The sequence below is a fragment of the Hevea brasiliensis genome, chromosome 10, assembly GCF_030052815.1.
Source record: "Hevea brasiliensis isolate MT/VB/25A 57/8 chromosome 10, ASM3005281v1, whole genome shotgun sequence".
Lineage (NCBI taxonomy): Eukaryota > Viridiplantae > Streptophyta > Magnoliopsida > Malpighiales > Euphorbiaceae > Hevea > Hevea brasiliensis.
In genome coordinates this window covers 75535354-75562696 of record NC_079502.1, presented here as the reverse complement: position 1 = coordinate 75562696, position 27343 = coordinate 75535354, and the positions used below count along the sequence as shown (strand labels likewise).

At 33.8% G+C, this 27343-nt stretch overlaps 2 protein-coding genes across 2 annotated transcripts; both read right to left on the bottom strand.

The window, feature by feature from the left end:
- Positions 1 to 20912: 20912 nt before the first annotated feature.
- On the bottom strand, positions 20913 to 22580 carry LOC131169371 (uncharacterized). Its single transcript, XM_058128591.1, has 7 exons — positions 22310 to 22580; positions 22148 to 22225; positions 21798 to 22045; positions 21514 to 21726; positions 21298 to 21390; positions 21112 to 21210; positions 20913 to 20969 (listed from the first exon to the last, which is right to left on the bottom strand). Exons 1-7 carry the CDS (start codon positions 22578 to 22580, stop codon positions 20913 to 20915), a joined length of 1059 nt encoding a protein of 352 aa, XP_057984574.1.
- A 247-nt stretch (positions 22581 to 22827) lies between these two features.
- On the bottom strand, positions 22828 to 26401 carry LOC110639214 (uncharacterized). Its single transcript, XM_058128590.1, has 3 exons — positions 23805 to 26401; positions 23619 to 23706; positions 22828 to 23511 (listed from the first exon to the last, which is right to left on the bottom strand). The coding sequence occupies exons 1-3, from the start codon at positions 26399 to 26401 to the stop codon at positions 22828 to 22830; spliced, it is 3369 nt and encodes a 1122-aa protein (XP_057984573.1).
- Between the last annotated feature and the right edge of the window lie 942 nt (positions 26402 to 27343).

Below are 27343 nucleotides of genomic sequence, written 5' to 3'. Positions count from 1 at the left end.
TGTTTTTGATTTAAATTGTTGAAAGTTATTTGTGTATATTTGAAATGGCAATGTTTAGTAAATTGTTAAGATAAGTTTTAAAACCACAGTGTCATGACTATATATTTGAACACCTTACTAGCATGACTAGTGGAGGTAATCAGTTTCGAATTTTGATTCCTTCTCTGGCTGAAGTGTTGAGGTGTGTGCCAGTAGAAGAAGAAATTGAATGGATATCCATATATTTGAGCTAGTTAGCCTTGTGATGTGACTTCTCCTTAGCCTCTGGCTATTGAGATTATATTTGTTTCAAATGGCATGATATAACTATGGCTTTTATGAAATGTGTTTTGATACTTCGAAATGAAATTGTTTGGATTAAAATCTCATAATTCATGTTTTGTAATTAATTCTCATGTTCTGTCCAATTTTTGAATAAATATGATTTAAACTCTGCATAAAGATTATTTTAGTATGTTGTGCACCACTGAGTCCTAGTACTCAGTGATGGCTGTTATTGCTATCCCAGATATAGAGACTAGAAGAGCAGCAGAGTGAGCTGCTGAGGATAGAGGAGCTACTTGCTTTAAAGTTATCGGGTATAATTTATACCCTATGTCACACCTTACCCCTCTGTAAGGCATAACATGATCCCATAGAATACCTAATGAACTACCGAACTTCACCTACCGATAACTCATTAAGTACCCTACAAGGGATTTTAAAACAATTTTCTCACTTTTGATAAGTGGTGAGCATTTTCTAATTGGTATTAAAACATTTAATTAAAGTTAAGTCTAGTTAATATTTTTGGCCCATTTTATTTTACCGCAAATTTTATAAAAATGTTGCTAGAGTTTCGTCTGTATTTTGAGAAAACAGTTCTTCAAAACCTGAAAATAAAGACACTCCCAATATTTTTCTTAATAACTTCTTCAAATTTCACAATCAATCTCACCTAATTTCTCAACTCTCAAAATTCAAACCATCCTCATTTCACAAATCGACACAAGTAATTAAATATACAGTTTAAATTAAATCAAACATTGAAATATCTTATTAAGATAACAAAATGAATATTTACATTCATGGGAGTATTAAGAATTTAATAGTACAAACTTTATAAATATATAAAATCTCAAGATAATATTACAATAATTTGTATTTGATTACAATCTAAATATATATATATATATTACAAAAGAGTTGGTACAACTGCTCAAAATAAATTTCATACATATAATTACAGAATTACATCAAAAGCTAATGTATAAGGGTATACCTATGATATACCCGAAGATAGTCTCACTATGTCTTTTCAGAAATCTTGCTCAGCTGCTTTATTATTCCTTTTACCTGCGACAGCATGCAAAGCTGTCGCTGAGTGGTGAACTCAGTGGTGCACAAATTACTAAGTTAAAACTTAATACAAATTATTCTTAACAATTCATAATGAATAAAAATTTAAAATTTCTAAATTCTTCAAAATCCTTGACATTCAAAAATCATTATTTTCATTCATGTAAATTATTCATTTGAATAACATTTTAATCAATTAATAACTATTTATTTACATTTCTTTTAAATTCCGAAACAATACAAAAATATTTTGAATTACTAACAAATTATTTATTTCAATCACAATTTATCAAATTATGCATAATTTAAAGGGCGTTGCCAACAATTCACACAGTTGATCCCATGACCCAAAATTCAAATAGATGCCGTATTGTACACCACGACATTTTACATTCTCCCAATAACCGAGGCTAAAAGGGAGAAACAAAGACTAGCTAGTATATATGAGTACTCATTCAAATTCTTGCCCAACTGGCAAGCCAGAGAGGAAGTAACTCGCCCCATCTAGTGGAGGAGATATCTCACTAGACAAGCTAATGAGAATTCTCAACAAATTTTGCCATGTCAACTGTGGTTTCAAATCATATTCAAAACAATTTCTATTTACAAAGTATTTACAAATCATCAACATATTTATTCATCATAAATTCATGCTCAAGGTTGGCAACACATCAAACTTAAAATTTACAATCCTCAAAACAATGCAATAAATCCTTAAATGCATAAGAAAATTTATATTCAAATTATACAATTTCATTCAATAAGTTAAAATTCTCAACACAAGAAAAATCATAAATCATCCCATAAATTTATTTCAAATCAATTTGGAATTGAAAAATAACAAAAGAGTTAGTTGTGCACAAACCTTATATGAGTCGCCTCTTGGCCTTGACTCGATCCCTCAGGTTCTTTTCTGATATTCTTTTCCACTGAAACACACAGTTTCACAGTGTCTCAGTATTATAACTTATTATAAATCCAAAATAAATTCAAATTCACTTTTATCTAGCTTGTATATGCTAAATTTGATGTTCTTTAAAATTTGTGTTTCGGGGTTACTATTCACTATACTATTCAAGTCAATTTGTTGACTTTCTAAGGCTTAATAGGTATGGGAATTCCAACTTCACCCACATACCACATTTTAGTCTCTAAATTTGTTGGTTTTGGTTGTTTTCTCAAATTCTAAGTCTTTTAGGCAAATTTGCAAATTTTCAGTTTTGGTGTCTTAAGTTGCACTGTTCCATTGGTCACTTTACTATTAGAATTTGGCAAAACTTTCTTCAGAGAAAATGTTCCTTATTGTCTTAAGTTTATTCTCCTTTTTGAATCACTCCAATTGGAGTTTTGTAGCTCAGGTTATAGCCATTTAAACCATGGCTGCCGGATTGGACTTAACCTAGTTTTCTGGGCAAATTTTGGTTCTGGGAGTTTTAGGTCACCAAATTTGGGTGGCCAAATGACTTGGTTAATGGCATAATTTGTATTTGTGTTCTTCATGAAAGTTTTAGATCTATATCTAAACTATCCACTGGTAAAATTTCAGGTCATTTAGACCTGCCTAGCTCAAGTTATGGCCAAATGAACAGACTGTTCATTTGGTCAGTTTGTACAGGGCAGACTGAGATTTTTCAAATTGAGTCAATTTATTCACTAGGTTTTGGTCACTTTTTGGGCATGGTTCCTAAATGAAAATTGTGTCATTTAGTGTCTATTTTCATTCCCAATTGGTCTCATACTAATTGGACTTGTAAATTTTCATTTTTGGTCCCTCAAAGGGACCTTAGTCATGCTGCCAGCAGCATGACCACGTTGAATCCGAATTTAGTCTCAACTCCAACACTTCCAACACATTTCATTTGGTCACAAATGACCATTTTTCACTTCAAACTAGGTCAAAGACATCATTTTACCATTTCTCACATTTTTGCCTCTAAACCCTAGGTCCAAAACCCTAACTACACTAGTAATTACATTTAACCACATCTGAGTCTCTCAATATCACCTCTACATTCATATAAGCTTGCCTACACTTATAATCCAATCAAATTCATGCACTACCATAGCAAACCCTAGCTGATCAAAATCCATTTTTAGTCCCCTAACAATTAATTTCATTTCATTTTAAGTTTATTTCTAAGTTAATTAAGCTATAAACACAATTAATTAAACTAAAAAATCAAATTTAGTTTACTAACCTTAGTGCAAAATTTTCTTTCCCTTCAAACCTCTTCCTTTCTTCCTTCTTTATTCTTCAATCACCTCTTTTAGTTGCCAAAACAAGCTTTAACCATGGTAGAGTAATTTTCTATGGTGAGATTTTTGGTTTTTCAAGCTCAAAGATGAGCTTTCATGGAGGTTTTAAGGTGAGGGAGCTTTGGGAGAAAGAGAGAAAGAGAGCTACGGGAAAGAAAAAGATGGATCTTTTTTTTTTTTTCATTTTATGTGTATTTATGCAAAATTTGACTTAGTCAAATTGGTTAATTAAATTAAAATTAATTTTGATGTCATATCTTATGTCATTTGGTGATGTCATTATTCAATTTTTTTTCTTTTATGTGTTTTTTAAATATTTAGTAAGACAAAATTATCCTAAGATTTAAATTTTTTTTAATTATTAAGTTTATTGCATCATGCATGATGTCATAAGCTTTTTCACCTTTTCCAAATTTTTTTCTTTTTCTTTTTCATATATTTTTCTATTAGTTCTTTAATTTAATTCTTGATCCCAAAATTTTCTTTTCTCCGATTTTATTCGACAGTTTAGTCTGGAGTCAGCTCTCGGGGTCAATTGACCAAATTGGCCCTTGCCGGTTCATTCCGGTTTACCAATAATTCAAGATTTCCTCTGGATCCCTGACCTAATTATTTGACCGACTTAACAATTCTTTTTTGTGATTTCCTCTTTTCCACTATGTTTATAATGGTCTTAAGGACCGCAGTGTCACATTTTATGGTTCAAAAATCGAGTTTAAATCGACTTCGTAATCCTTCCCGAGAAGGTCACCCATCGCTGTGACGCTCAGCTCGTTTAACTTCTTATGTTCTGTTTTTCTTATTTATACTTAACTAATTGATAATTACTAATTATTTGTGTTTATGGCTTATCTAGTTGTCTTAAGTGTGGTTCTAATCTTCTTAATTTTCCGAACTGACACCGGTCACCGGAACAGTAAAATATACCAGGATGTACAAATGGGGGTGTTACAATTCTCCCCCCTTAAAACAATTTCATCCTCGAAATTTTACCTGGTATCAGTCTCTAAACAATTGTGGGTGTTGTCTCCTCATGTCCTATTCACGCTTCCAAGTAGCTTCTGGCCTGAATGATGGTTCCTTAGCACTTTAACCAATACTATTTACTCATCGATTGCTCACCTCATGTGCCAAGTTTCTTATGAGCCTCTGTCATAAGTTAGATTTAAATTCATTTCAATTTTAGAGGTAAGCAAATCTGTGTGCTAGTGGATCCACTCTTTCTAGGACCTTGTATGATCCTATGGGTGAGAACTTAGTTTTACTTTTTTTCTTATTAAATCTCTTGATCATTTGATCAACTTTCAGTTTAGTTTAGAATATTTTAGTCTTTTCTTGCTATTGTTTTAGCAATTATTTTCCTTTGTAGTCTTTATTTTTTTTTTAAATAACCTTGTTGGTCATATATGAACTGCTTATCTCTTTCTTGGCCATAGGGCTATAACCATTATCTTACCATCTCCATTTATGACCAAGGCCTACGTGCCATTTCGCACTATCTTGTTTGCTTTTGTTTAACTTATTTCCTTCTTGATAAAATAGTTTAGGATATCGTTACGCGTCTTAAGTAGGTTGTTTGCCCTGGTGGCAATTCCTCATCTAGTGTTTTTCTCATTTCTTATTGTTCTATTTGTTTTTTTTTTCTTTCATTCCACAACTTAACTTTAATTATTTTATTTTTTTAATCTAATCTTCTTCCTTAACTTAACTGTCGAGTCATGATTTAGCACCTCTTATCATCCCTAATAAATCCACTATACTTCAATATTACTTGATTTGGTCCTCTGACCATTCTAGTCAACACTTTAACTAATATTCATAACGTTTCTTTATTACATTCACACCAACTATTCTAATTTTTACTTCCACAACTCTTTTATCTATCAATATTCTATATTTTATTTTCCACTAGTTTGCGATCATTACCCCTTTTCTTTTTTTTTTCAACCATAAATAATTTTGTAATCTTAAGAAGGGAGTCTACCAGACTCTCCTGTTTCCCATGCTATTCAAAAGTTTCGCTTTAATTCTAATCTAATCCTTATGATCCGCACAATAAAATTGTGCTCTTCCTAAAGAATACCTGGCCAACTAGTTCCTATCGAATTACTGTTATTAGTAGAATATCATTTCTTAACTGTTTATAAGTTATAATTGTCATCCATAGCATCCTGTCTCTTCTAGGGGAACAAAATTATATTTTATGTCTCACCACTACACAAATAGAATATTATTGCATAGTTACTACGATACATCCCAATAGATCAAACTTCCCTATGTCTTATTTCTTTCAAATCCACTAATATCTTAAATTTATTTTGATTATGGTACTTACTGACATCTATCAACAGTAGTACCTTTACTTCCATCTAGGGCAGATATATTGCTATAACTTACTTTTTGGTCCTCTTGCCTTCTTAATTAGGCTTACTAATTAACTTTATAATTTATCGTAGTCTAGGAGATGTCTCTCACTATAAACTTTTTCAAAATTAATTCCAATCATGCTTATTATCGCAATTCTTATCCTAAAAGACTAATTACTAACACATTAAAATTTATCTCCATGCAAGGGAATAGCAATAGAACATATAATTTTGCATTAGCATATAAATAAGTAGAGCCGGAATCAAATAGTACATAATTATTCCTTTCACAAGTTAATAACATACTGGCAACTACATCTGAAGTCTCTGCTTCTTTCCCTCGATGCATGGTGTTCCCTTTTTCTAGTGTATTCCTCTGCTCGGGTTGGTCCATTGTGCGAGGATTACCTGAAGTGCTGTCTCTACTTCTACCTCTGCCCCTACTAATTATTAATGAGCCTCTAAAATCAGAATCTTGAACTGATTCCTCTGGTGTAGTATGTGGCATAAATCGACGTGCGCTAGTACAATCTCGAGCGAAATGTCCAATTCCACCACAATTGAAGCAGGCTCCAGTGACCCTATGGCAAATACCCCCGTGAAATTTTCCACAAACATCATAGAGACGGGTAAGGTAGGAACTTCTGGTTCTTTGACTAATGATTCTTGATTGTTTTCACCCTGAAGATCCGCCTCTGTCATACTTAGGAGCTCAGGGTCCCTCAAAATTTTTTCTCTTTCCCAACTTACTACTCGAACTTTGACCTATGGGTTTTCCACTTTTCTCTTTTTCATGCTGCTCTTGAGGGGGTTGGGTTTGTACTTGGGCCTGGGCTGACAGATTATCAGCCATTTGCTGAAAGAACATGGCCATCTGCTGAAAGAACATGGCCATCTGCTGGGCCGTTTATGCAGTAATTTGTATAGGAGGGACTAGTGCAGCTGGACCTCCAACGCTCTGCGAAACTGGGGCCTCTCCTTGTACGTTAGCTGTATCAGACTGCTCTACCGTTTTATCCCCCTTGTCCATATCTATTCACAGGATTTTTTTTTTATTTTCTGTACAACCAACACAAGGAGATTTCCCCCCGTTAGTTCATATTTATGATGTAAATGTACTATATGTATCAAATATTTGAGCAGTTGTACTTATCAAAAAATATTTCAAATTCACAGTTCAAAATTTACTTTAAAACCTTTGCTCTGATACCACTAAAACATGTCACACCTTACACCTCTGTAAGGCATAACATGATCCCGTAGAATACCTAATGAACTACCGAACTTCACCTACCGATAACTCATTAAGTACCCTACAAGGGATTTTAAAACAATTTTCTTACTTTTGATAAGTGGTGAGCATTTTCTAATGGGTATTAAAACATTTAATTAAAGTTAAGTCTAGTTAATATTTTTGGCCCATTTTATTTTACCGCAAATTTTATAAAAATTTTGTCAAAGTTTCGTCTGTATTTTGAGAAAACAGTTCTTCAAAACCTGAAAATAAAGACACTCCCAATATTTTTCTCAATAACTTCTTCAAATTTCACAATCAATCTCACCCAATTTCTCAAGTCTCAAAATTCAAACCATCCTCATTTCACAAATCAACACAAGTAATTAAATACACAGTTTAAATTAAATCAAACATTGAAATATCTCATTAAGATAACAAAATAAATATTTACATTCATGGGAGTATTAAAAATTTAGTAGTGCAAACTTTATAAATACATAAAATCTCAAGATAATATTACAATAATTTGTATTTGATTACAATATAAATATATGTATTACAAAAGAGTTGGTACAACTGCTCAAAGTAAATTTCATACATATAATTACATAATTACATCAAAAGCTAATGTACAAGGGTATACCTATGATATACCCGAAGATAGTCTCACTATGTCTTTTCAGAAATCTTGCTCAGCTGCTTTATTATTCCTTTTACCTGCGACAGCATACAAAGCTGTCGCTGAGTGGTGAACTCAGTGGCGCACAAATTAATAACTTAAAACTTAATACAAATTATTCTTAACAATTCATAATGAATAAAAATTTAAAATTTCTAAATTCTTCAAAATCCATGACATTCAAAAATCATTATTTTCATTCATGCAAATTATTCATTTGAATAACATTTTAATCAATTAATAACTATTTATTTACATTTCTTTTAAATTCTGAAACAATACAAAAATATTTTGAATTACTAACAAATTATTTATTTCAATCACAATTTATCAAATTATGCATAATTTAAAGGGCGTTGCCAACAATTCACACAGTTGATCCCATGACCCAAAATTCAAATAGATGTCGTGTTGTACACCAAGACATTTTACATTCTCCCAATAACCGAGGCTAAAAGGGAGAAACAAAGACTAGCTAGTATATATGAGTACTCATTCAAATTCTTGCCCAACTGGCAAGCTAGAGAGGAAGTAACTCGCCCCATCTAGTGGAGGAGATATCTCACTAGACAAGCTAATGAGAATTCACAACAAATTTTGCCATGTCAATTGTGATTTCAAATCATATTCAAAACAATTTCTATTTACAAAGTATTTACAAATCATCAACATAGTTATTCATCATAAATTCATGCTCAAGGTTGGCAACACATCAAACTTAAAATTTACAATCCTCAAAACAATGCAATTAATCCTTAAATGCATAAGAAAATTTATATTCAAATTATATAATTTCATTCAATAAGTTAAAATTCTCAATACAACAAAAATCATAAATCATACCATAAATTTATTTCAAATCAATTTGGAATTGAAAAATAACAAAAGAGTTAGTTGTGCACAAACCTTATACGAGTCGCCTCTTGGCCTTGACTCGATCTCTCAGGTTCTTTTTCGGTATTCTTTTCCACTGAAACACACAGTTTCATAGTGTTTCAGTATCATAACTTATTATAAACCCAAAATAAATTCAAATTCACTTTTATCTAGCTTATATATGCTAAACTTGACGTTCTTCAAAATTTGTGTTTCGGGGTTACTATTCACTACACTATTCAAGTCAATTTGTTGACTTTCTAAGCTTAATAGGTATGGGAATTCTAACTTCACTCACATACCACATTTTGGTCACTAAGTTTGTTGGTTTTGGTTGTTTTCTCAAATTCTAAGTCTTTTAAGCAAATTTGCAAATTTTCAGTTTTGATGTCCTAAGTTGCACTGTTCCATTGGTCACTTTACTGTTAGAATTTGGTAAAACTTTCTTCATAGAAAATGTTCCTTACTGTTTTAAGTTTATTATCCTTTTTGAATCACTCCAATTGGAGTTTTTTAGCCCAAGTTATAGCTATTTGAACCATGGCTGCCGGATTAGACTCAACCCAATTTTCTGGGCAAATTTTGGTTCTGGCAATTTTAGGTCACCAAATTTGGGTGGCCAAATAACTTTGTTAATGGAATAATTTGTGTTTGTGTTCTTCATGAAAGTTTTAGGTCTATATCTAAACTATCCACTGGTAAAAGTTCATGTCATTTAGACCTACCTAGCTCAAGTTATGGTCAAATGAACAAACATTGTTTATTTGGTCAGTTTGTACAGGGTAGACTGAGATTTTTCAAATTGAGTCAATTTATTCACTAGGTTTTGGTCACTTTTTGGGCATAGTCCCTAAATGAAAATTGTGTCATTTAGTGTCTATTTTCATTCCTAATTGGTCTCATACTAATTGGACTTGTAAATTTTCATTTTTGGTCCCTCAAAGGGACCTTAGTCATGCTGCCAGCAGCATGACCACGCTGAATCCGAATTTAGTCTCAACTCCAACCCTTCCAACACATTTCATTTGGTCACAAATGACCATTTTTCACTTCAAACTAGGTCAAAGACATCATTTTACCATTTCTCACATTTTTGCCTCTAAACCCTAGGTCCAAAACCCTAACTACACTAGTAATTACATTTAACCACATCCAAGTATCTCAATATCACCTCTACATTCATATAAGCTTGCCTACACTTATAATCCAATCAAATTCATGCACTACCATAGCAAACCCTAGCTGATCAAAATCCATGTTTAGTCCTCCAACAATTAATTTCATTTCATTTTAAGTTTATTTCTAAGTTAATTAAGCTATAAACACAACTAATTTAACTAGAAAATCAAATTTAGCTTACTAACCTTAGTGCAAAATTTTCTTTCCCTTCAAACCTCTTCCTTTCTTCCTTCTTTATTCTTCAATCACCTCTTCTACTTGCCAAAACAAGCTTTAACCATGGTAGAGTAATTTTCTATGGTGAGATTTTTAGTTTTTCAAGCTCAAAGATGAGCTTTCATGGAGGTTTTAAGGGTGAGAGAGCTTTGGGAGAAAGAGAGAAAGAGAGCTACTGGAAAGAAGAAGATGGATCTTTTTATTTTATTTTTTTTTTCATTTTATGTGTATTTATGCAAAATTTGACTTAGTCAAATTGGTTAATTAAATTAAAATTAATTTTGATGTCATATCTTATGTCATTTGGTGATGTCATTATTCAATTTTCTTTTTTTTTTCTTTTGTGTTTTTTAAATATTTAGTAAGACAAAATTATCCTAAAATTTAATTTTTTTTTTAATTATTAAGTTTATTGTATCATGCATGATGTCATAAGCTTTTTCACCTTTTCCAAATTTTTTCCTTTTTCTTTTTCATATATTTTTCTATTAGTTCTTTAATTTAATTCTTGATCCCAAAATTTTCTTTTCTCCAATTTTATTGGACAGTTAGGTCAAGAGTCAGCTCTCTTGGTCAATTGACCAAATTGCCCCTCGCCGGTTCAATTCGGTTTGCAAATAATTTAAGATTTCCTCTGGATCCCTGACCTAATTATTTGACCGGCTTAACAATTCTTTTTTGTGATTTCCTCTTTTTCACTGTGTTTATAATGGTCCTAAGGACTGCGGTGTCACATTTTACGGTTCGAAATTGGAGTTTAAATCGACTTCGTTATCCTTCCCGAGAAGGTCACCCATTGCTGTGACTCTCAGCTCGTTTAACTTCTTATGTTCTGTTTTTCTTATTTATACTTAACTAATTGACAATTACTAATTATTTGTGCTTATAGCTTATCTAGTTGTCTTAAGTGTGTTCTAATCCTCTTAATTTTTCGGATTGACACCGGTCATCAGAACAGTGAAATATACCAGGCTGTACAAATAGGGGTGTTACACCCTGACTGTAAATATTTATTTTGATGTATGTAATACACGTAAATGTATGGACATGTAAAATTGGTCTTGAGCAGCTTGTACAAAGTTTGCATAAAGTTTGTAATAAATTTTAGTTTGGATTTTCCTAATGTAAATTTTTAGTATGATGTATATAAATTATTTTATCTTTAATGAAATATAAATGGAAATATTTTATTTTAATTTAAATGAAATTGATTGATAGTATTTTGTTGATTACTGAATTTTTGGAAATTGAGAAATGATGATTGTTGAATTTTGAAACTTGAGAAATTGGTTGGGATTGTTGTGGAGTTATTGAAATTGTTGAGATAAATTATTAGAAGTGCTTTTTACAGGTATTTGAAGAATTGTTTTCTCAAAATATAGACGGCACTCTGCCGAAATTTTTATAAAATTTGCGAAAAAATAAAATGAGCCAAAAATTTTAACTAGTTTTTAACTTTAATTAAATGTTTTAATACCTATTAGAAAATGCTCACCACTTATCAAAAGTAAGAAAATTATTTTAAAATCCCTTGTAGGGTGCTTAATGAGTTATCGGTAAGTGTAGTTCCGTAGTTTATTAGGTATTCTACTGGATTATGTTATGCCTTACAGAGGGGTAAGGTGTAACATATTTTTGTGGTATCAGAGCAAATTTTTAAAGTATGTTTTAACTTGTGAATTTGTGTCTTTCTTGATTAAGTACAACTGCTCAATGTCCTTATTTGTTACATACAGTGCATTACATCATAAATATGAACTAACGGAGGGAATCTCCTTGTGTTATTTGTTCAGCAGATATCCTAACTTCAGACCGAAATGGAAGAAGAGGGTCGCTCTGTTGAGCAATCTGTTGAAGCTGAGGCACAAGGGGAAGCCCCAGCTCTACAGAATGTCAGTGGGTCAGTGGCATCAGCCCCACAAATACCGCAGTTTCCTGCACAGTTCGCACAGCAGATGGCTGCGATGTTCCAATAAATAGCTGGGGTATGCCCGCTCAAGCTCCACTTCAGACACCTGTGGTACAACCACAGCCTCCAGTTAGACAGTATGACAAGTTGTTAAATTATGGGGCTACAGAATTTAAGAGTACAGTAGACCCTTTAGAGGCAGAGCAGTGGCTAGAGAGAATGGACAGAGTATTCAAGAAGCTGCACTGCCCAGATGAGTTGAAATTTGAATACTCCGTGTCACTACTGCAAGGGGATGCGTATGATTGGTGGAAGACCATACCCCACAGCTTGGCTGAACCACTAGTACTGACCTGGGATAACTTCATCAGAGAGTTTAGACAAAAATACGTCCCAGATGCATATGTTGATCAGAAACTACAAGAATTTCAGAGTTTGAAACAAGGCAACAGCACAGTGGCAGAGTATGAGAGGGAGTTCTCCTGCTTAAGCCACTATGCTAGGAGTCTCCTGTCTACCAGCAAGGAAAGGTGCAAGAGATTTGAGACGGGTTTGAAGCCCAGCATACGGATGCAAGTAGTGGGATTCAGACACAGTAATTTCTAAGAGCTCATCTCTCAGGCACTTGCGTTGGAAAGAATTGAATCAGAAGCGACACCAACAAAAGAAAAATAAAAAAAAAGTTGAAAAATCAGAGAAAGACAAGGGAGAAAAATCAGTTAAACAAAGTTCTGGTGGTACTTCAGGGAAGAGAAAGAAATTTGGTGGACCTAGCAGAGGTCGAGGTGGAAGATTTGGAAGGGGTCGATTCTTTGGACAGAGGCCCCCTAGGTCTGGTCAGCAGTCGAGCAGGGGTTTATATCTTGCCTGCCCCTGTGAGACTTGTGGCAAGATTCATGGGGGAGAATGCTATTGGGCTATAGGAGCCTGCTTTAACTGTGGAGCCAAGGGCCATTTAGCAAAAGACTACACTAGTACTCCTAAATATGGTCCAACTCCTACCACTGCAAAAGGATCTATTCAGAGTCCTGCTTCCAGAAGTTCACAACCTATTGGTAGAGGAAGAGGCAGAGGTAGAGGCACTTACGTCGTAGTCGAGTGCGGTTGGTCGGTCGGCTGAGAAGTGCTTCAGCCAGAGTTTACACAATGAGACAATGAGAAGAGGCTGAGACTTCTGATGTTGTAGTCTGTACATTTTCTATCTCTAATCAAGAAGTATTTGTGTTATTTGATCCGAGTTCAACCCACTCATATGTTAGTGCTAGCATAGTCAGTTCACTTGCTGTTCCATGTGTCCAAATGGGTTTTGAAGTGCTAGTAACTAGTCCATTAGGATAAGAGGTCCGGGTCAACAGAATTTATAGGGACTGTCCTTTGGTGATCCAAGGACATGTTTTTCTGTCAGATTTTGATTGAAATGCCCTTCAGAGAGTATGATATCATCTTGGGCATGGATTGGTTAGCCAGGCATCATGCCACGATTGACTGTAGACTGAAGACAGTCACTTTTGGTCTCCTTCTGTACGGTGATGTGGTAATACATGGAGAGAGACATTTACTGCCATCAAACATCATTTCGGCTGCACTAGCCAGAAGGATGATCAGAAAAGGGTGTGAAGCATATTTGGCACATGTGATAGACACCCAAGTGGGGAGTCCAGCACTGAGGGACATCCCTACTGTATATGACTTTTCGGATGTATTTCCTGATGAATTGCTAGGATTACTTCCAGAAAGAGAGGTGCAGTTTGAGATTGATGTTATGCCTGGTGTGGACCCAATCTCTGTAACACCATATAGAATAGCACCTGCAGAATTGAAAGAGTTGAAAGTGCAGTTGCAAGAGCTGCTTGACAAGGGCTTTATCTGCCCTAGTGTGTCACCTTGGGGAGCGCCAGTGTTGTTTGTTAAGAAGAAGGATGGCACTATCCGCTTATGTATTGATTATCAACAGTTGAATAAGGTGACAATAAAGAATAGATATCCATTGCCCCGCATTGATGACTTGTTTGATTAGTTAAGGGATGTAGCTGTGTTCTCCAAAATTGACCTGAGATCAGGTTATCATCAGCTGAAAGTACAAGAGCAGAGTATTCCTAAAACTGCCTTCAGAACCCGCTATGGCCATTATGAGTTCTTGGTTATGCCATTCGAGTTAACTAATACTTCGGCTGCTTTTACGGATCTGATGAACACTATCTTCAGACCATACCTTGATCAGTTTGTTGTGGTATTCATAGATGATATATTGGTATATTCGAGGAGTGTAGAAGAGCATGATAGACATCTGCGGATTATACTACAGACTTTGAAGGAGAAACAGCTATACGCCAAATTATCAAAGTGTGAATTTTTGCTCAAAGAAATATCTTTCTTGGGCCATGTAGTATTGGTAGAGGGCATCAAGGTAGATCCAAGTAAGATAGAAGCTGTCCTTAATTGAAGGCCACCCAGAAATATCATAGAGATTCATAATTTTCTGGGTTTAGCTGAATACTACCATCAATTTGTGAAAGGATTCTCCATGTTGGCATCTCTATTTACCAAGCTACTTAGGAAAGATATGAAATTTTAGTGGACGGACAAATGCCAGCAGAGTTTTGATGAATTGAAGAAATGTTTGACTGAAGCTCCATTCCTGACTTTACCTACCCCGGGTAAAGAATTCACAGTATATAGTGATGCTTCTCACAATGGGTTAGGCTGTGTATTGATGCAAGATCGAAATGTCATTTCCTATACATCACGCTAGCTGAAACCGCATGAGAGGAATTATCTAGCACATGATTTGGAGCTTGCAACTATTGTGTTTGCTCTTAAGATCTGGAGACACTATTTGTATGGGGAGAAGTGCTACATCTACACAGATCATAAGAGTTTGAAGTATTTGGGCACCCCGAAAGAGTTGAATTTGAGACAGAGGAGATGGTTTGAGTTGATAAAAGACTATGATTGTCTGATAGACTATCAGCCAGGGAAAACTAATATTGTGGCTGACGCCTTAAGTCGCAAGACTATGGCAAGTCTACGGGTTACTCCTTTGTTTATGGTACATGAGTTGAGATCATTACATCCCAGCTTAGAAATTAATGATGAGGGGCAGACAGCAGTTGCATGGCATGTACAGCCAGTATTGATTGATCAGATCAGAATGGCTGCTTAAAATGATCAGAAGTATCAAAAGTTGTTAGAAGAAGTCAGACAGGGCAAGAAACCAGAATTCTCAATAAGAGATGACGTTCTACTACTACACCAGGGCAGAATGTGTGTTCCTAATGATGTTAATTTAAGGAAGATCATTTTGAAGGAAGCACATGAGTCTCCTTTTGCCATACACCCTGGTGGCACAAAAATGTATAGAGGGCTATAGGAGCATTACTGGTGGATAGGCATAAAAAGAGATGTGGCAGAATTTGTTTCCAAATGCCTAACTTGTCAGCAAGTGAAGGCAGAGCATCAAGTACCCGTTGGGTTGTTACATCCACTACCAGTACCAGAATGGAAATGGGAGAGAATAACAATGGATTTTGTGATGGGACTTCCGAGGATACAAAAGAGTCATGATGCAGTATGGGTCATTGTTGACAGACTAACCAAGTCTGCTCATTTTCTGCCAGTCCAGATGGATTACAGTTTAGAAAGATTGGCCAAGTTGTACATTGATGAGATAGTGAGACTGCATGGAGTGCCAGTATCCATTGTATCAGACAGAGATCCTAGGTTCACTTTTAGACTCTGGGGTAGTCTTCAGAGAGCCCTAGGAACTAGATTGAACTTTAGTATGGCATTCCACCCACAGACAGATGGCCAATCTGAGAGGGTAATTCAGATCTTGGAGGACATACTACGGGCTTGTGTGATTGAGTTTAAGGGCAGTTAGGGGACACACTTGCCTTTGATTGAGTTTACTTACAATAACAGCTACTAATCAAGCATTGGGATGCCTCCATATGAAGCTTTATATGGCAGAAAATGTAGAACCCCATTGTGTTGGGATGACGTGGGTGAAAGAAAGATGATTGGGCCAGAAATTGTTCAACAAACTGAAGATAAAATCAGATTGATCAGAGATCGACTTAAGACTACATCAGACCATCAGAAGTCCTATATTGATTTGAAGAGAAGGGATATTGAGTATACAGTGGGTGAGAAAGTATTCCTCAAGGTTTCTCCTTGGAAGAGAATTATGAGATTCGGCAGAAAGTGGAAACTAAGTCCTCGTTTTATCGGGCCATATGACTTTCTGGAAAGAGTGGCCCCTTTGGCATATCGTTTGGCACTACCTCCAGAGTTGGAGAAGATACATAATGTCTTCCATGTGTCTATGTTGAGGAGGTATCGATCAGACCCATCTCATGTACTACCAGTGGAAGAAATTGAAGTGAATCTAGACCTCACATACGAGGAAGAACCCATAGAGATTCTGGCTTATGAGGTGAAGCAGCTACGAAACAAGCAGATACCGTTGGCAAAAGTGCTGTGGAACCATCATTCGGGCCAAGAAGCTATTTGGGAACGAGAGGAGGACATAAGGAGACAACACCCACAGTTGTTCAGAGATTGATACCAGGTAAAATTTTGAGATGAAATTTATTTAAGGGGGAGAGAATTGTAACACCCCTATTTGTATAGCCTGGTATATTTCACTGTTCCGGTGACCGGAGTCGGTCCGGACAATTAAGGGGATTAGAACCACACTTAAGACAACTAGATAAGCCATAAACACAAATAATTAGTAATTATCAATTAGTTAAGTATAATAAGAAAAACAAAACATAAGAAGTTAAATGAGCCAAGAGTCACAACGATGGGTGACCTTCTTGGGAAGGATTACGAAGTCAATTTAAACTCGAATTTCGAATTGTAAAATCTGACGCCGCGGTCCTTAGGACCATTTCGAACATAATGGAAAAGAGAAAATCATGAAAAAGAATTGTTAAGTAGGTCAAATAATTAGGTCAGGGCTCCGGAAGAAATATTGAATTAATTGCCAACCGGGTCGAACTGGCGATGGGTAATTTGGTCAATTGACCCCTAGAGCTGACTCCTGACGTGACTGTCAAATAAAATCGGAGAAAAGAGAATTTCGTAATCGAGAATTAAATTAAAAGAACTAAAGAAAAAAAATGAAAAAAGAAAGTTAAAGCAATTGATGACAGCATCATGATGATGCAACTATGACTTCATAATTAATTTTAATTAAATTAACTAATTGACTAAGTCAAAGTAAAGAATAAAAACAAAATTAAAAAGCCAAATTTTTATCTTCTTCTTCTTTTTTTCTGTAGCTTCTCATCTCTCTCCCTTTTCTCACTAAATCCTCCATAGCTACTTAATTTCAAGCTTTTAAAGCTTGAATCAACCCCATAAATCCCACAATTTTCCTAAATAAAACTTGTTCTTGGATCTTGGCAAGCCTAATAAGAGGAAATGTGAAGGAAAATAAAGGGAAATTGAAGCTTTGGGAAACTTCCCAAGAGGTTAGTGACAAATTCTTCAAATTATCTATTGAATTCTTGTTTAAGTAATTGATGTAAGTTAGAAATTAACTTTAAATGAAAAGAAAACAATTATTGAGGGACTATATATGAATTCAACCAGCTAGGGTTTATGTTTGAAATGGGTGATTTGATGCAAATTAGAAAGTAGTTAAGTAAGAATAAGTGAATGAGAACTAAATATGCATTTATAATTCAACAAATGAACTAAACATGGAAGTTAGGGTTTTGGACCTAGGGTTTGGGAGAAAAAATTTGGAAAAACAGTGAAATGATGTGTTTGACCTAGTTTGAGGTGAGAAATAGTCATTAGTGACCAAATGAAGTGTGTTGGAAGTGTTGGAATTGAGTTCAAATTCAGATTGAATGTGATCATGCTGCAGGCAGCAGGACCAAGGTCCCTTTAAGGGATCAAAATTGAAAATTTACAAGTCCAATTGGTATGAGACCAATTGGGAATGAAAATAGACACAAAATGACACAATTTTCATTTAGGAATCATGCCCAAAAAGTGACCAAAACCTAGTGAACAAATTGACCAAATCCGGATTTTCTCAGTTTGACCTGTACAAAAATTACCAAATGAACAGTGTCTATTCATTTGGCCATAACTTGAGCTAGGCAGGTCTAAATGACCTGAAATTTTACACGTGGATAGTTGAGATATAGACCTAAAACTTTCATGCGGAACACAAGCCCAAATTATGCCATTAACCAAGTCATTTGGCCACCCAAAGTTGGTAACCTAAAACTGCCAGAACCAGAATTTGCCCAGAAATCTGGGTTAAGTCCAATTCGGCAGCCATGATTCAAATGGCTATAACTTGAGCTACAAAACTCCAATTGGAGTGATCTAAAAAGTAGAATAAAGTTAAGACAATAGGGAACATTTTCTATGAAGGAAGTTTTTCCAAATTCTAACAGAAAAATGACCAATGGAACAGTGCAACTTAAAACACCAAAACTGAAAATTTACAAATTTGCCTAAAAGACTTAGAATTTGAGTAAACAACCAAAACCAACAAATTTAGTAACCAAAATGTGGTATGTGGGTGAAGTTGGAATTTCCATACCTATTAAGCCTTAGAAAGTCAACAAATTGACTTAAATAGTATCGTGAATAGTAACACCAAAGCACAAATTTCAAAGAACGTCAAGTTTAGTTCATTAGAGCTAGGTAAAAGTGAATTAAAATTTATTTTTGGATTTATGCTAAGTTATGGTACTAAAACACTGTGAAACTGTATGTTTCAGTGGAAAGGAACACCGGAAAAGAACCCGAGTAATATAGTTAAGGCCAAGAGGTGACTCGCTTAAGGTTTGTGCACAACGTATAATTTTTGTAAATTATCTTCTGCATATTGTTTTGAATAATTTGAAATATTGAATTGTGACATTACTATGATGAAGTATTTATGATGTTTTTGATTTAAATTGTTGAAAGTTATTTGTATATATTTGAAATGGCAATGTTTACTAAATTGTTAAGATAAGTTTTGAAACCACAGTGCCATGACCATATATTTGAACACCTTACTAGCATGACTAGTGGGGGTAATCAGTTTCAAATTTTGATTCCTTCTCTGGCTGAAGTGTTGAGGTGTGTGCCAGTAGAAGAAGAAATTGAATGGGTATCCATATATTTGAGCTAGCTAGCCTTGTGATGTGACTTCTCCTTAGCCTCTGGCTATTGAGATTATATTTGTTTCGAACGGCATGATATAACTGTGGGTCTTATGAAATGTGTTTTGATACTTCGAAATGAAATTATTTGGATTAAAATCTCATAATTCATGTTTTGTAATTAATTCTCATGTTTAGTCCAATTTTTGAATAAACATGATTCACTACAAGAAAATTAATATTTAACGAGAGGAAAAATCATCGTTAAAAGTTAAAAAGTGGTCGTTAATAATAATTAACAACCACAAAAGTTGGTCGTTAAGTCGTCGTTATAGGCTCCGTCGTTAAAAAGTTTAACGAGGAATTTATATAACTCGTCGTTGATACTAATAACGAGGACACAATAAGCGATTGTTAAAATTATAGTATTAACGACTATTTTAGCCGTCGTTAATGTTATTAACAACGGAGAAAATGGTCATCAAATTTAAATTAAAAGATCGTTATTTTACAATGTAACGGCCTCTAAAAACTATTAACAATGAAAAAATTGGTCGTTAAAAAATATTAACAACAGCAAATAATGCTCGTTAATGGTTATTAACAATTAAAAAAAATCTCGTTAAAAAGTATTAACGAGAGCAAATGATGATCGTTAAAAATTACTAACGATAGTAAAAAGTAGTCGTTGAAAATAATTGAGGATGAACATTAAAAATTGATAACAACGATGCAAAATGGTCGTTAAAAATGATTAACAATCATAAAAATAGTTGTGAAAACATATTAACAATAACAAAAAGAGGTGATTAACAATCAATATGAATGCAAAAATCATCATTAATAATGATGATTTAATTGTGTTAACTTTTAAAACACTAAAAAATTTAATAAGCAATTAATAATAATAAATAATATGCTTCATAAATAAAATAACATTCATACATCAATATGAAAAATGTCATAACAACCGTCTCAAATGTCGGTTTAATATTAATTATTTACACTTAATTTGTTTATGTCAATAAGAAAACTATAAATACGTGAAGGCTGAAATAAAATTCAACAATATCTTCTAAGTTACTTTTGAACACCTTCACCCAAAAAAATTACTTCAATGCTTTCACTATTTGCATAATCACATCTGCACCAAAATATAAAAATATAATTAGATTGCAACAACTATGAAATCCACTAATAGCTTGAAATGAGTTTCACATTTAACTTAAAATTTGTTAATATTTTATTTCTAAACAGTTTAAGTATAATATATCAAATAAAAAATTCGGCAAAATTCCATTTGTATTTTGAATATTTTCAAAATTTCAAACAAATAATTCAAATTCATAACTTGCATAAAACATAAATTCAAAAATATTCATCAACTTCCAATCCGATTTCTGTGCTCTTTAATTAAATTATATACATTTATCTTCAATAAATATATAATAGTGAATATTTATTTCTATTTGTAAATGTACAACTTAAAATATGACCTATATTAAAAACAATATAAAGAATATAGTAGATGAAAAAGAAGATAATTTACCTTATCACAATCAAGTAGATTGATCTGTAGATAGAGAAGTTCTAGATGGAGCATTAGAGTATTGGCTCAATAATAAGTCCTCCAGGTATTTCATCCTAGTTTCTACTTCAGACAAACGATCCTTAAGCAATCGATTCTCCTCTTGAAGGCCAACGTTGGAATGAGATTTCTTAACTTCTTTTGCCTTTATTCCACCCCCATAACCAATAATTTGATCACGATGTCGTGTTTCAAAACATTGTTCTACAACCTCCATATGAGACAAAGAAGGGTTGGATTGGATGACATCACGTATCTGATCCTATAATAATTATGATTAATCAATGACACAAATAAAACAATTTATGAAAAGACAAAGATTTGCAATAAAAGTAATATAACATACATATTTCTCTTGAACATTAGAGTCAACCAAATTTGCACCCTTCTTATGAGTTTCAAAGAATATAGTTCCAATGTCTGGTGGATTGCCATCCTTGCCTCCCTTTACAAAATACGATATTGTTACACAATAGCATAATATATTTAATCTCTAAAATGCAAAAGCATGAAAAAATTTCACTAACATCACCAAATCATAGATAATTTGTCTGTAAGGTTTGCTACCAGTACGATGAAGCATAGTTAAATTTTTCCTATTTTCAGAGTTTCGAACACTTGTTTCCTACATTAAAAAAAGTTTTTAAAAACATTATGTTAACCCTTATAAAAAATAATAAAACTAAAGATAAAAATACTTATATTTAATTTACGTAATTTCTAATATTGGTAAAATAAAATGTCATACCTTAAATTTTTTGGTGCAAAAATGGTTCTTAACTAACCACTCCCAATCTTCTTGATGCATCCCTTGAGGAACATTTTTCAACATCTCTGGAAAAGAACCACAAGGCTTTATATTGTGGCATTTCAAATCCCCTCTCCAATTATTCCACAAATGATTCATATGCTCTAAAGTCTTTTCTCGATATAGCTCAATGTCAACATTTTTAAATTTCTCCTAAAAAAAAAAAGAATGAATGAATAGATGTAAATTAAATTAATCCAATGTTTTATTAAAAATAAAGGTACCTTGACTGAATCCCACATATGATCTTTTGCATCTTCTCCAATTTGCTTCCATGAGTGCACTCTTATTGGATAAATGTTTGGGTCACGCACTATTTTGCCCAAATGTCTTGACCATTCTGCATGATTTTCTCTAACAACTCGATTATTATAAAAAACCACATCCAGTTTCTCTCCATCCTTAAGTGCTGTAATCTTTTTACCCTTGTTCATTCCTCTTGTTTTTCTCTTCTTTTGTATAGTGGAAATACCTAAATAAAAAAAGTCCTTAGAACTTCATTAATGATATAGAAATAATGCATCAATAATAAATATAAATTATTAATAATACATATGACAATAATTATTTGAACCTTCTTGTGTTTCTTCCTGAGCTGGATTATTATTACTTTGATGTTGCCTTGTTGTATTACATTCTGCAGTATCAAAATCTATCAATATTAAAAATAAAAAGTAAATTATTAATGTAAACTAAATTCATAACCCTGAATGAAATAGAAAAATAGGAGTTGAACCTTCATGCACTTGTTCAAGTATTTGTTCCTGTACTCCACCATCTTCTTCCCTATGATCAACATCTTGAAAAAGAGAGTTGTCATTATGTGGCTCTAACGAACAACGTGCAATTGATGCAGTTTGACTTTGTGTGGATGTCATAGGTAAAAATGATCTTGATTGATGTCCATGTCCCCTTGCCCTTCTTAATGCGCCCGGTGGTATAAATGAACTCTTCACTATATTTGTCCTAGGTCCTTTCTTTTTTTGTGACCCCATTTCTAGCGTCATTTACCTGGAATATTAGCACATCAAATATATGTGAATTTTTTTTCAAACCAACAAAATATATTATGACATAAATAAATATGGGAAACAACATAAATAAAATATGGGAAAAAGACAAAATGAAATGTAAACTACATTGAATAACTTAATTACACATAAACATCCAAAATAAATTATGTATATATTATAGAGTTTATTTTGAAAAGAAATATTATACACTAGCATTCAAACAATAATAATTAAATAAACTTCATGATCCATGTTTTCTTTTCTTCTGTGTTGAAGATATATCAATTATTTGTGGCTCTATATCCATCCTCTTCCAACTAATTTGGTCATTTGCATCAGCTGTAGTTGTTTCTCCAGATTCAAGATTGACAGATTCATCAGCTTGATATGCTTCACCTAATTGATTCAAGTCAACGGGGTCAATGTCTTCTTCTAATGGGATGTCATAAGAATCTCGAGGATGTGCCTTTATCACACAATGCCAGCCTTTGTGAATATTGTCTGGAACATAAAAGACTTGTGATGCTTGGTTAGCTAAAATGAAAGGTTCATTTGTTTTCAAAGTTCGTTTACAATTAACACTAACCCCCCCATATTCATCAATCTTAACCCCCCTCACTCGATCATAAACATCCCACCAATTACAACGAAATAACACCACACGTCTTCCTCCAAGATATTGCAATTGAATAATCTCAGTTAAGACATCGTAGTAATCTATGTTGTTAACTTCATCACCAATATCTCCAATTACAACAACTCCACTATTTTGTGTCCTTAAACCTTGGTCATGATATTTAGTATGAAACCTATACCCATTGACAATGTAACCATAAAAAGATGTCACATATCGAGCAGGACCGCGTGATAATGAGAGTAGGGCTCCCATCATTGGACTTGAGTCATTTTTATGCAACCACGCAACCTATAAAAAAAATTTGTTTGAAAAAGTGAAAAATCAATTCCTAATGGTTACAAACAATTGAAATAATTAATTACTCAAAATACATACAAAACTTAAAGTGTACTTACTTTCGTCTTAAACCATCTAACAAAATTTTTATTCCATTGACCTTCTGACATACCTACTAAATTGGTTGTTGGCAATTGTGAATACTCTCTAAGGGGCAAAAAAAAAAAAAAGGATTATAGGTGATTGTTATAAATTAAAAAAAAAAGAGTAAATACAATATGAATAAGCAAAAAAAAATATCATACTCGATGTATGGCTGGACTTCATCACAATTCTTTAATACATAAATATGAGCTTGCTCCCACTCCTGTGTATCAAGATCACGAGTTTTACTAGCACCTAATCCTCGTCCTACTTTGGAGAAAATTGATAAGCCTCCTTTATTTTTATTACTGCCACCATCATAGTTGCGCTCCATTCGATTGAACTTTGTCTCAATGCCATGCAAGTACCTTGAGCAAAGAGTCATGCACTCATTTGCAATGTATGCCTCTGCAATTGAACCCTCTACACAAGCTCTATTACGAATACATGACTTAAATGAATATAATGCTCGTTCTATTGGGTACATCCAACGATATTGTACTGGTCCACCAATTTTAGCTTCATTAGCCAAATGCATAGGCAAATGCACCATAATGTCAAAGAATAAAGGTGGAAAGATCCTTTCTAGCTTGCAAAGAGTTATAGGAATTTGCTTTTCTAATTGCTCCAATACATCTACCTTTAATGACTTTGCTCCTAAATGAGTGAAGAACAATGACAGCTCAACAAGTGGTTCATATACTACTTTAGGAAGTAAACCACGTATTGCAAGAGGAAGTATATGTAATAGAAGAACGTGACAATCATGACTCTTTAATCCTGAGATTTTACTCTCTTTCATGTTTACACAAAGAGAAATATTGGATGAAAATCCATCTGGAACTTTTAACTGCTTCAAGAATTGGCAAAGCCTGTATTTTTCAGAAGTAGATAAACTGTACAATGCTGGAGGTATCACAACTTTATTCCCCTGTTGTACTGGGTGTAACTCTGGCCTTATATTTAATGCTTGCAAGTCAAGGCGAGTTTTGATGCCATCTTTAGTTTTTCCCTTTATGTTCATGATTGTCCCTAGTATATTATCGCATATATTCTTTTCAATGTGCATGACATCTAAGTTGTGACGTAGCAATAAGGTCCTCCAATATGGAAGGTCAAAGAATATACTCTTTTTATTCCAATTGTCCCCCCTACCATCATGTGAGATTGCTTTCTTCATATGAGGAGCCTTAGTTAATATGACCCCTTCAAGATTTTTCACTTGATCAAGTATATCATCTCCTGAAAGTGGCTTGGGTGGTAACCCTCGCTCCCTTGTGCCATCAAAAGATTCATTATCATTTCTCCATTTGTGATTAAGAGGAAGATATCGTCGATGACCCATATAACATTGCTTGCCTCCATTAGCCAACCTCATCCAACAGGTGTCCTTATTACAACAAGGACAAGCCAACTTTCCCTTAGTACTCCAACCTGATAAGTTCGCATATGCAGGGAAATCATTGATAGTCCATAGTAAAACTGCATGTAACTTGAAATTCTGTTGTGCATATGCATCAAATGTATCAATGCCAGTTTCCCATAACTCTCTTAGTTCTTCTACTAAAGGTTGAAGATAGATATCAATTGCATCTCCGGGACCCTCAGGACCTGGAATAAGCATTGATAAAATAAAATTTGATTGTTTCATGCACATCCAAGGTGGCAAATTGTATGGAATGAGTAAAACTGGCCAAACACTATATGGCATTTTTGAATTGGCAAAAGGTTGAAATCCATCACTAGCAAGGCCTAGTCTCACATTGCGAGAGTCTGAGGCAAAATTTGGATGTAGTTTGTCAAAGGAAATCCATGCCATTGAATCAGCAGGGTGTCTCATCACTCCATCATCTACCCTCTTATCTTTATGCCATCTCATCAAAGACGCTGTCTTTGTGGACATAAACAATCTTTGAAGTCTTGGCTTTAGTGGAAAGTAACGCAGAATTTTTTTTGGTATTCTCTTCCCATTGGTTTTAACCTTGTCTTCCCCATTATATTTATCAGTCTTCCATCTAGAATAGCCGCAAATCTTACAAAAATCTAGCCTCTCATCCTCTTTCCAATATAACATGCAATTATTTACACATGCATCAATTTTTTTGTATGAGAGACCAAGATCTTGAATTACTTTCTTTGCATCATAATATGATTGTGGCAAATTAGATCCTTGAGGTAATAATTCATCTTTCAATAATTGCAACAACATAGTAAATGACTCATTACTCCATCGACCAAGGCTCTTGATATGGAGCAATTTGACTAAGCAAGATAACTTTGAGCTCTTAGAACCTTGGTATAATGGTTGCTCAAAATCTCTTAGTAACCTATAGAATTTATTCGCTTCCTCATTCGGTTCCTCTTTATGAATATCACAAGCGAAGATATCCGTATCCATATCATTTGTATCTTGACCACAAAACTCTGGATATAAATCCCTTAAAATGTCATGCATCTCATTGCTAGGCTCATCTTCACTTTGTTCAACACTTTCTAAATTAGATTCAGATTCACCTACCCTTTCTCCATGGTGATACCAAAATGTATAATTACGTATTATTCCATACACCTTGAGATGTGTCCCTACCACTTCTCGTGTGGCAGAATACGTGTTACTACACTTGACACATGGACAACGTATTTCCCCACGCCTCCCAGTCTTCTTAAAAGCATAGTCTAAAAATTCCTCAACCCCATGTAAATATACATCATTAAGATGATCACCAACAAGATCCATCCATCCTTTACTAGGAGCCATTATCTAATAAATTGATAGTTAGAAATATAACTTATAAAAATAAGCAAACGTATTTGACAAGAAAAAAATTTAGTTTAAAATTTAGGTTACATTATTAAATAAATAAATATTAAAAAAAATTAAATAACATTGATCACAAAAAGGATGGTGCCAAAATATTATATGAAGTGGAAATTTAAAAGTAGGGTCAGAATGGAGGAATTTGAAAGACAAAGAACTATAAAAGTGAATTTTCTAAATACAAAAGAACTTATGGAATAATTGTGCATTGATCAATGAAAGGGAGACACTTGGTAAAATAAAAGCCACTCCTTTTTGTTCCTAAATCAATCAGCTGTACTCTCAATCTCCCTCAATTTTTAATTTTCCTTCATCCTCTATTTTTTGTTTCTTCTTCTCTTCATTTTTGTTAATTAACATTACCCTTTTTTATTTTAAATTATTAGCATTAAACTTTATTAAATTTAAATTTAATATCTCATAATATTAAAATTAATTCTAATATGGTTGAGTTTTCAAACTTATAGGCTTGTTCGGTAATGCTTGCCTAGCTAGTCACATTCTGCAGTCCAAATTGGTGTAATTTACTGTACATAATCAAAATTATCATGTTTTCCTATAGATAATTTTTGGAAACTTGCTGCATATTTTGACTGTTTTCTGCACTATGGAATGCAGAATATGCGTACACATGCAAGCTAAATGAGAAGAGTGATGTGTACAGTTTTGGAGTAGTCCTAATGGAGTTGGTCACAGGAAAAAGGCTAGTAGAACCAGAATTTGGAGAGAACAAGGACATAGTGTACTGGGTTTGCAGCAAAATGACAAGCAAAGAGAATGCACTTGATTTATTGGACTCAAACATCTTAGAGAACATGAGGGAGGATGCTATTTCTAGCCAAGCAAAATAACATTTGTGAAACTATCACAGTGATTTGCAAT